This window comes from Scomber japonicus, chromosome 7, assembly GCF_027409825.1.
Source record: "Scomber japonicus isolate fScoJap1 chromosome 7, fScoJap1.pri, whole genome shotgun sequence".
Classification (NCBI taxonomy): Eukaryota; Metazoa; Chordata; class Actinopteri; order Scombriformes; family Scombridae; genus Scomber; species Scomber japonicus.
This window is the reverse complement of record NC_070584.1, coordinates 29,190,041-29,201,410: the sequence shown is the minus strand read 5'-3', so window position 1 is coordinate 29,201,410 and position 11,370 is coordinate 29,190,041. Positions and strand designations below refer to the sequence as shown.

The window sequence follows — 11,370 nt, the reverse complement described above, 5'->3', positions numbered from 1 at the left end:
TCATGTTGCGGGATGAGTACATGTCGAAGTTTATTTGGTCTCACATTTGGACAAAAACCTTAAGAAAACAGAAACAGAATAATAATCTCTCCATTTGTCTTCAACAGGCTTCGCTTTTCAGTCCTATTTCACAGAGCTACCAAAATGCACAGCATGAGAAGGTCACTATTTGCCTATCACAGTCTCTGTTACTGTCATTTGCATCTGTGCTGCTGGACTAAAAATAATGCAAACACAGCATGCTTTCAGCCACAGAGACTGCTGTCTCTTTGGATTGTCCAGTTAGGAGGAGGGAAGGAGTGAGGATCTGCGAATGGAAAGGAAATGTAAGCAAAGGAGAAACAGAGAGATATAACGGGGAGTAAGGCATCAAGAGGAGGGAGACATACATGCAGTACAGTGTGAGTATGTGTTGTTTCTAAGAGTTAGGTAGGAGGAGAGGAGAAACAAGAGAAGGAGGAGGAAGGGGTGCTTCCTCTTCAGTCTGGGCTGAGCTGCTGATGTATCCCAGCAGCCCCGGACCATAGCAACAGGAAACCTTAGTATAAAAAGCTGTGTCGAAGGGGGAACCCTCCTAAGTGTCTCTCAGCTACAGCATGACCAGGACCGAGAGCCTGAGAGTGTGGACTTAACAAAACAATGCCCAGCCTAATCGTCGAACCACTCAACACACAGCACTTCATCATGGACAGAGATGACAGGAAGAGAAACAAGAACATGTGAGTGACACTTTTTAACTCAAGCCGGATAACGATGAGTCGTTTTTAGTTTATGTATCTTCTGTTAAATATTAGACGGTGTACTTTGTCATTTTTCTGCTTTGGTTCTCACAACAAACCTGTGACAGTCCAACACGACAGCATACACAGGAATATCATAGATGCTTCATGGTATATCCTTAAAATAGTTTAAAGTTAAGGACGTCATCTAACTGTGCGACGCCACATGCTGTCTCTTATAATTACCAACATGCCCAACATTCTTTGACAGATTCACTTGAAACTAATTATACTGCAGTAAATCCAGCTGGGATATATTCATGCATTTCTTATCTCTACACAGTGGAAAGAACTTTATGTGCCGACTCCAGTGCATGTTCTCACACTCGTCAAGCTCTGAGAGGTAAGGAGACTTATTGAGTGTTTTGCATACATTTCAGTTTTAAAATAGCCAGCCTGCTCCTATCATTTCCATCTATGGCATTATGAAAGGATTCAAATGAACTACAGACACTATGTTTGCTTTGGCACAGCACACATGCACGCCAACATATCCCATGGTTTTGACATTTTTGTATGAATTTGATTTGAAGCACATCTGCTTTGCCTTCTTGATTAGACCACTCATGTGTCCTAGCAGCACCCGGCTTTATTTTACCCAAATTTGATTCCGGTTAAGTAATCCAACTTGCATTTTCTCCCAGCAGGCTAAGTTTAGAAGATACCCAACAATGGTCACAGTCACTGGAAAGGCTTCTGGATTCTAAATGTAGGTTGCTTTTCCCCTGAGGTTAAGAATACTGCTAGAACAGTAAATTATGTTTGTGAGAATAAAGAGTTTAAAGAGATTTTTTTTCTTTTTAAAGCTGAAAAGGGATATTATTTGTGCTTAACGCTTGGCATGTTTTCTGGACTTTCCTCAGATGGGCTGGCCACTTTTCGTAGCTTTCTGAAATCTGAATACAGCGATGAGAATATTGAGTTTTGGCTCACCTGTGAGGACTACAAGAAGATCAAGTCTTCTTTCAGAATGTCCTCGAGGGCCAAGAAGATTTATGAGCAGTTCATCAAAGCAGAATCTCCTAAAGAGGTAAATCCAACTCAGAGAATTACATTAATGCACAAAATCTCATGAGCACCTCCACTCCATTTTAAGCCAAATACACAGACACACTCTATCTCCATCTTACATATATATGAAGTCTCAATTATGAAGATACCTATTAAGCACTGACAGAGTATCAAAGAAGAAAAGAGCCTGCTCAAATGTTGAATCTCATATCTCTCACTCTTGGCTCAAATCCCCTCATTCCTATCCATCTGCCTCATTCCAGATCAACATTGACTATCACACTCGAGAGCAGATCAAAAGGAACGTCAAGACTCCCACCATGCACTGCTTTGACGACGCTCAGAAGATAGTTTACGGGCTGATGGAAAGAGACTCATACCCGCGGTTCCTCCGCTCTGACATTTATAGAACTCTCCTGGAAAGCCTCGCCACCGAAGCTACGAAAGGATGAAAACGCAGTTGACGGGAAAGAGAAAGGACATTAAACCCATAACTGGAATGTTTGAGCTCTTTCAGGAGAAAGGACTAACCCAACAAATAAGGAAGGAACGTCAATCAGCACACCACACAAGACAATATCAGAGGCCTTACACCTTGGCATCTTCACTAGATCCAGACTCAAACTGTGCCTTATAGTCCCACTATGGGGGAGGATTTCCATACTGATCACCGCACATCTGAGGACTCTATAAGAAGAAGACAAATAACATGACCAGCCACCATGTTTGCACTGGGTGTGTACGTAGGTAAATTGACTTCTTCTGACAATGAATGAATCAGCAGGCGACTCTGACGCCCGCTCTGATCGTGGGGCTGCGTAAGCAAATCATGCAATGGGCAGCCTTTGTCCTTCTTTGCAGAGGTGTTTCCTGTGCAAATAGAGGATGTAAGATGCAACAGCCATACTCAATTAGTTGCGTATGTATGAGTGTGTGTGTGTGTGTGTGTGAGAGAGAGAGAGAAGCAGTATTTAGTTGTTGCATTTATTGTCCACTGACACAGAATAAGCTGTCACAAAAAGAGTTGGCCAATTATCCGGTGACAGCGCAAAGGAAGACAACAAATCCATAATGGACAGAAGACTCAATAGTAATATGTCATCGTCAGTAAAGGGTTGCAGAAGGCCACTTAAGCAAGAGGCATTCTGGGACACTTTAAAAGGAAATTTCTCTTTCTTTCTTCTTTTTTTGTTCTTTTTTTTTTTTTATAGATTGGACCGATGGGGTTTTGAAAACTGATGCTGATATGTTTTAGATTTAGGCTGCCTAATAGAGGATCATTTCTGCCAATCTTCAATATCTTTAAAGTCAGTGACTAGTCTTAATGTCATTCCTCACCACTGACTACTGGCCATATAAGTCTAAATCAAATCCTTACAGCACTGAAATGTCATGAGTTGTGATTTTATGTAATAAACCAGTTGAGTGGAATTATTATAGAGATAGGATGTTTCACATTGCATGACAGGATGTTAAAACTCAATGTATACCCTCAGAATAGGCCTTATTACTGCTTTCCAAAGCACATTGTTTGAATGTATTCTCCGTGAGTTCATAGTTAACTTAAAAAGATAAACAATGTATTATTTATTGTTATTTGTCACCTTTTGAGTACAAAGTTTGTTGCAGTGTTGAAGTGCTTGTTAAAATATTAGTGATTTGAATGACATTAAATTATTTAAATTGCCTACTTGGAACAAAGTGAACTTTCTTCTTTTTTTTCTTTTTTTTTTACACACACAGAACCTTTAATTTCTTCTCACTCATTTTTTTGTGCCTGTGTGTGTGCTCTGAAATTCAGTCTCATGGTCTGTTTATAGTTGATGGCAACACACTTCCAGTGAAATAGATCTTAAAACACAGCATTAGAAAATGAATGTGCTGTCTGCGTAATGATTGGTTGTTATATGTTTAAGGCAATACTCCATTGCATAAGCATGGAAACATAAAGGCTGTGCCAAGTTCTGGTCGGGCGAAGACTTATGTTCATTGCTATGGAGAAGCAACTACAGTGCCTTGCTGGCAATACTTCACAATCCATCAAGTTTAGTGACAAAGTACATATACAGTATCATTTTATAAATAGGGCGTCTTGTCTCAAAATTAGACATTTGTTATACATTAATTAAGAAAACGGACGACACATAAATGGAGTATACATTTACAGTCAAACATCATTATAATCAGCTAATACGAACTAAATATGCAAAGAAAAAAGAAATTACCTAGAAGGTGCTTTTCCTTGGTGGCTTTGAGTTTCATTTTCTGGACTCAAACTTTACGGGAAATTACACCCAAAAAAAAAGTCCTATCACACAAAACACACTAGGTACTTGCTGTATCCTGTTATCTTTTTCTTTTTTTTTATCGCTGAAAAGCATCTGTTGGCTTGAGACTTTAGTACATGAGTTACATGTGCTGCTGTAGAAACAGGAAGGCCAGCACTTCCAGTTTCTTATGAAATCAGTCATTGTGAGAAATGAGAATTTCTGAAATATACCCATATGGCATAATGAAATACTGTAACAGACGTAATGACAAGATTTGTTTTTGGATTATTTGTTGGATTATTCATGAATTAAGGCCCGTAATCTACATTCTGCTTGAGCAAATGAGACATGCAGACACTAGTAAACACTATAATACAATAAAAAGGCTTGACTCAACCACTACTTGATTTTCTGTAATTAGAGACACTGCTTCATTTATTTACTCCAAAAGCAAAAAACAGCTAATTGTGTTTTTTGTGACATTTGCACATAATAAACTCTCTTTGATCACAAGTTACTCAACATCTCTGCAGATAAAGTGCTGCCTGATACATGCAACATCACGGGTCACCAGTACTGATAGTAAAATATGGCCTGTTAGTAATATCTAGTGGTATCTAAGAAGAACTACAGCAACTTGTGTTCCCTTTCAAAACCTCCAGTGTGTGTATGTATTTATTTACATGTTCATTTATGTTTGAAAACTCCATATGTATGTTTTCCAGTCAAGTTATTCATATATTAGGTACATTATACAGGAAGTTGGAAGTTGGTATAGTTGTCTCATCAAAGATCAAATTTTAGTGAGATTTCATCACAGGTGGTGACAAACTAAACTAGCAGCAAAAGTTACAGTCATTTTTATATCTTTATGTAATTATTTGACCCTTTGACAAACAATTAGTAAGACAATGCACAGTGAGAGTACTGATGGGTGCACATGCTGCATCAGCATAAAGAACTATCTACATCATTGGTTATTGCTTACATGTAAAATGCAAATTTATTCCAACTCTGCAACTGTATCCATTTTTTTCATAATCTGTGTCTGTCTACACCTTTCAAATGCTCAAATATCGTCACCAGATTTGTGTAAATACAAAACATAGTGCATCATTGGTAGTTCAGAGCAAATATGAGCATTCCCAAGAAAAAGATAAAATATAACTTAATGAATTAAGATCATTTTGTGCATGAAAAAAAAGAAAGAAAAAGTACAACTAATGTTTTTGGGAGTTTTCAGTTGATCACCTCACTGTTTGGTACTTTCCATACTTGGAAAGCTGAAGTAAACAAGGAAAAGTAAGCACGCACCATCACAGGAACAATAGCTACTTTGTTTCCTCCATTAAAATACGTCTGTACATTCAAACACATACAACAGGGTTTACATATTTAGGAACCTGAGGATGGGCTCTCTGTCAACACTCCTGCAGGTGATTAACTGAAGTAGAAATTGTGATTGATTAAATTAAGCCATCAACATTGTGTCAGCTTAATTATATGTTTGATTTATAAATACACTGTTGGAATGGGCTCATTTGGCAAAGTGCAACGTGATGTGTGCATGAAAACAGAGACTTCACACTTCACATGTGAGTGGAAAAACTTTGTCAAGCCAAAATGTTACAAACACATCATTGTCATGCAGCATTTTTTTTTTAATCGCTTGGTTTATATTTGTGAGTCTACATTATTGTTGGAGTGTAGCCCAAACCTTTCCAAACAAACCTGTCCTGATATGTTTTAATCCTTCTGTCTACTACAGTACATGCTGTGTGGATTCATTAATATCTGCCGCTGTTATGTGGGAGTTTTCTTAGCGGTGTCGGTGTGCTGTACATGCCGTCTTCCAAGTACAGTACACACACATTCACTCTCACCATGTCGGAATTTATCATTATGCAATTTTGCCTCATCGTACATTTCATGCCAGAACTACTGGATGTTGGCTGTAATTCTGATTTTTTAAAGTAAAAAGACAGGTGTTTTTAAAAGTGTGTAATAGTGATTTCTTCTTTTACGTGTCTTTTTTCATCACCTTCAACCATGAACACCACATGCTATTATAAAAATCATTCATTCTTCATGTTAATCTTTCACTCCCAGCTGTTTAAACTAGTATTTTAGCATTAGAGCTGCCTCAAAAATGTTATTTAGTCTCATTTGGATATCACAGAGGTAGCTTATTGCTCAATATTTTGTTAGAGGGAAACTTTGCATCATACTTATTTTCAAGCAAACTATTATACAAAACATTTCATGGGTTATTTGATAGCTTAGCAGGCATGTGTTGTCTTTTATTGAGTTGACAAAGTTATGTCCTTATCAAGTTTCAGAATTTCTGGGAACAAACTGCAGCTTAGCTGTAAAATAAACAATTTATGCTTTCTAAATGTTGTTCACAAAAAGCTTGTCATTGTTTTCTATTTAAGAGAGGACAAGTAAATTGACCAATGTATCAATTATGTATCCCTATGCTTCAACTGAACAAGAAAGCCAAAAGTATGATTAACGCAGCCTATTTAGAAAATGCCCGTCCAATTCATTTTACTGTTTAAGTTGATGATTTTGTATTTGAAGAGGGTGGCTAAATGTTTCTTCGACTCTGGCTCGAACCACCAGGACAAAAGCCAAAAAAACAGGCCAAAAATGATTTAGTAGCTCCTGGAGTGTTTTCAGCTAAATGAGAAAGTGTCTTCAGCACATGATAAGTGCCTTGTGGCAAGATGTTGATGCCGCTTTATGTCCTTATTTAAATTAATTAAACCACATAATGTCACTCCCAAAGCTTACAGAAGCGTGACAGACTATAATACATGCTCACCATTTTGGTTGTCACGGTAACTGAATTTAATTGACCACACGTTGCCAGATGAAAATGAAAGATGTTCAAGCTGGTGATGATTCTGGGACCAATATACTAAAACTGTATTAATTAATCATTAACTATACTTGCTGTGTGAGTCTTGCTGTGTCATCTTCCGTCCTCCTGAACCTGCTGTCTTTCTGTTTCATTCTCTTAATATACTTCACATGCAGGCTGGATGCTGACTGGAAGAATAGGAGGGGAATCAGGTTTGTTTTATAGAATAATTAGTCAACTAATAATGATAACCTTTTGATTCAGAACCAGAGAGAAACACAAACAGTGGGGGAACAAATGATGAGGAGGAACCATGTGGCATATGTATAAGAAAGGTTTGTAGGTCACACCTGGTGGCACAAAGCCCAGGGGATAATAAAGACATTGAGGACAATGAGGGTGGTTAATGAGTGTCACAGGTGTGTTAAGAGGTACAAAGCACACTCTTACTGCATAAAAATAATAAATTACGCAATGCAGGCGATGATTAGCTTAGCTTGGCACGAAGACTGGAAGCTAGGAGGAACAGCTAGCCTGGCTGTGTCCAAAGTTAAAAACCTCTAAAGATCATTTGTTTAATTCCTATATAAGACAAAATGAACATATAAAAACAACATTTTGTTTAACAGGGGGTAATGTGTTTCAACTAGCCAAATCTGGATCTTCATGCTAAGTTATTTTTCTCCTTACTCTCGTTTCATATTTAAAGTGTTGAGTGGTAAATGTTAGTATGCTAACACGCTAAAATGCTGAACATGGTAAAAATATTCCTGCTTAACATCAACATGCTGTACTTTTCTGTAAGTGTGCCTGTGACCTGCCATAGGACTGTATAAGCTAACTTTGGTACAGTACATCAAATGGTGACAAAAGGTTTAACATTGTACATGGTGATGTGTACCGTGGTTATCAGGGGCGGATCTAGGAGTGACAAGATCCGGGGCAAAGCCCAAAGCACCGACAGCCAGGGCCGGTTTTTCTTTTTGGATGGTTCACATGCACTGTTTCCTTCGGGATTAATAAAGTATCTATCTATCTATCTATCTATCTATCTATCTATCTATCTATCTGTCTGTCTGTCTGTCTGTCTGTCTGTCCAGGAAAAGTCTTCCTACTTGTCCCTTAATACAATGAACTGTGTGTATTTACAAAGTCAGAGATTATGATGACAATGACAATGACAATGAAACTATTGTCATATTTCTTGGAGGCTTTACTCTCTAAAAGGCTCAGTATGCTTAAAAAAGGGCAAAAGATACCTGAACTGCCTGCTGTAACAACAACAAAACAAAACATGTATCACCACAGCAACCATGTTGCCATCTCTAAACCTAACATAGCCTGGGGCCAGAAGAGATTGACTGCTCCTTACCATCATGGTAAAGAACAGGAAACTGAGGTCACCATCAAGACCTCACATACAAGCTTTCACAACTGCTGGTCTCAGTATATATGTACACATGAGGCTAGAAGGGAAAAAATATTTAGGTTACAGAGGCAACCATCACAAAAACATGCCCTCGAACAGTGGTCAGTAGGTCACAAGGGTTGGGAGACTACTCAGACGGTTCAATACTTCCTTTAGCTGAAGGAAGTGTCCTAATTCCACCTTAAATACTAATACAGTCATACGCAGAATCAATACATACATTTTTAATACTGATTTTTACAGTTAGTGTACAAGAAAATCTCTGTACTTTATTGTTTTGTATTAACTAATGTAAATGAGACTGGCATCAATCAAAGTGGAGCTTTGGAAGATCCTTATTACACTCAACACATCACCAACCTTAACAAAAGATAAAGCGATTAGCTTTATTTCAAAGCAGACATTTTGACTTACAGCAGGAGAAACATTAACAATGACTGCTGTATCCAAGTGTCCCAGTAAACCATGACAGGGTGGCAGTTTGCTAGCATGAATACAAGAACTGTGAAATCAAAGGAGCTGAATGGAATTATGCCTTTGTTATTTTTTATCATTTACATCTGTGTTTTTCCTACTGTGACTCAAAATGTCACATTTTTTCTTGTTTTGTTTTTGTTTTCAAATGTTCAATTATTTTCCCCCAGCTGTCTCACCATCCTCTAAATTTTCCATCTGTGAGCACATCCTCAATTTCATTTGTTTACCACATTGTTATTACGCACTATTGGACAATAGTGCTTCAAAAATCAACAATTAGTTTGAGTTGCATACTGCCATTTTTGAGTATTTTTGATTCTGACTCATTGCTTAGAATTGTGTGGATCCTTTTCCAGTGACTATGTGGCAGAGATGGGAAGATAAAGGGTCATAAAACTGCAGAATTGGGAGCAGTCCCAATTTGCAGCACCACACCTTTAAAGCCTGCAAGAGCACATAATCTGAAGTGAACCTGTACACTTGACGCTGAGAAGAACTGCTGGTTTGCAAGATGTGCATGTACAGACCAGGGTCCAGCTGTCCTGTTTGGGTTTTATCTCACGTTCAGTAGTTGAACTTTACTCATGAGCCACAGACCTTACTACTGAAAGGCACTGTACAATGTCAGAGTGGTTACTATTTGTTTTTCTTCCTTTTCTTTCACCTCACCAATTATTTCCTGCTTTGTGCATGAGCAGCTGCTGAACTGGTTCATGTGGATATTTTTACATTTTGTGTTGTAGTGTACTCCTACACTATCTATGTTGGTTATCAACTCTGCCATTCTTGCAGAAACATCCTGCTATTTTAATGTGTGGTGGCTGCATGTGAGATCTGTGATGTGTGCACAGCTTATTTTAGGGATTCAAGCTTCATGCAAGCTCTGAAACAAAAACCAGAAGCCTACAGTTAGGTTAAAAGTGCAGCCAGTCTTTCTGAATACCACAAACACAAAGTCCCAACTCTTTAAGCCAGTGCTGGGAATCACCTTTTACGCAAGGCTCTTTTGGACAGACCTCGTGCCTTAGTGGAAACTTGGCTCTGCTCTTCATCCACTTCTAAACAGACGGCTGCTTACACGCAGTCTGCACATCATAATAAACACAGGAGGCGAACACCATGTTTTCACACAGCAAAGCATCAAACTGGTGCAACTGAAAGAGGGAAGCCAGTGATAATCACAACAGAACACAGCAGGTGACGCAAATGCAGTATAGCAGAGATAACCTAGAACAAAATGTGATTATTCTTTACATATCGGTGCAGGGTGTTGTGTTCCTAAATGGAAGATGTCCTTTTAGTGTTTCTGGGATGTGATGTCGGTGTCAACCTTTGCTTTTACTGGAAGAATAAGCTTACAGAGCTTAAATGGCAACGCCCAAATCCATTTTTCAATTAAACAAATACATCCATTATAATGTTGTTCAGCTATTGTTTTGCAGCTCTACTTGCTGCAGGATAACATAGTTTTAAGAAAAATAATCAGAGTTATTTTGGAAATGTGTTTACTTTTCCACTGAGGAATCAGACATACAAATTGAACCTATAAGGCAATAACAAACACAGATTTGCATACAAACAATGGTTGAATGTCACTGAGTGTGAATGACCGACAGGAATGATGCCATTTAAGGTTAGTGAGGGTTACACATCGACCGTGCCTAAAAAAAAAAGACAAAACCTGCACGTCCAGTTTCACAACCTCCATCGGAAAAAATGACTCCATTGAGTTAGTTACTGTAAACTGATCACCTGAGCTTTATTAAAGAATATTTTGGGAGCTCGGTAACCCAGAAAAGATTATTGAAAGCTCTATTATTTAATTTGCTTCTAAAACACTAAGATTGCAAAGATCTGCTTTGAACAGCTGGATAAAGTTATGAAATATTAGTATTACAGTAATCATGATATAGATTTACACAAAAAAGCACAAGCACAGAATCTATGAATATCCCAAACAATGTTCATTTCATAAGTTTGACTGCTTAATACAAGATTATGTAAGGCTCCTACTTCACACAAAAGTGCATTGTAAGAGTGTGTGTGTGTGTGTGTATTAAAGGCTTCAAGTTTCCACTCACACGTTGTGTATGTTTTCTCTTGGACCAGGATTAGCTTCCAAAGGAGGTGTGATATCACACAGCACTGCAGAGTGAAACTCAAACATACAACTACAGGAACAAGTAAAGCACACTTTGGACCACAATCCTCATATTGAAATATTAATCAAATGCAAATTAAAATGGTTTGCACACAGAGATGTAATTCAGGGAATCACACAGTTGCCGTTCAATGGAGTTAGCATTTATTTAGCTCATTGCTTTAGTGGTACAAGATATCTCTTATAAATCTTGTTTATAGAAGTATAACAGGGTCCTGTACCAAAATGCCAAGAAAGTTATTGATTATTTAAACCAGGACAGAGCTAAAAGGAGTCACATGGACAGAAACGCAAACTAGAATGCTAAATATGCTGCTATGCGTCTTCTTTTGCCAAAACGGCTCCAGTGATAACATGTTTGAGGTATGTTTTTCCAA

The 11,370-nt window shown here is 38.1% G+C and overlaps 1 protein-coding gene across 2 annotated transcripts; it reads left to right on the top strand.

Moving 5' to 3' along the window:
* The first annotated feature begins 517 nt into the window (after positions 1–517).
* LOC128361427 (regulator of G-protein signaling 21-like) lies at positions 518–3,478 on the top strand. Of its 2 annotated transcripts, XM_053321882.1 has the most exons (5): positions 518–719; positions 1,063–1,122; positions 1,424–1,488; positions 1,643–1,809; positions 2,054–3,478. In XM_053321882.1, the coding sequence occupies exons 1-5, from the start codon at positions 640–642 to the stop codon at positions 2,240–2,242; spliced, it is 561 nt and encodes a 186-aa protein (XP_053177857.1). In that variant the 5' UTR covers positions 518–639; the 3' UTR covers positions 2,243–3,478. The 2 variants fall into 2 exon arrangements, with proteins under 2 accessions (XP_053177857.1, XP_053177858.1); XM_053321883.1 differs by lacking the exon at positions 1,063–1,122 and having other exon boundaries at positions 1,427–1,488.
* Positions 3,479–11,370: the final 7,892 nt, after the last annotated feature.

What these genes read in the sequence shown, in the direction of transcription:
- LOC128361427 (XM_053321882.1), top strand. Translation starts at nt 640, where the DNA reads ATGCCCAGCCTAATCGTCGAACCACTCAACACACAGCACTTCATCATG. An exon ending in CACTCGTCAAGCTCTGAGAG is followed by an intron (nt 1,123 to 1,423) that starts GTAAGGAGACTT and finishes ATTTTCTCCCAG; the next exon opens with CAGGCTAAGTTTAGAAGATA. An exon ending in AAGCAGAATCTCCTAAAGAG is followed by an intron (nt 1,810 to 2,053) that starts GTAAATCCAACT and finishes GCCTCATTCCAG; the next exon opens with ATCAACATTGACTATCACAC.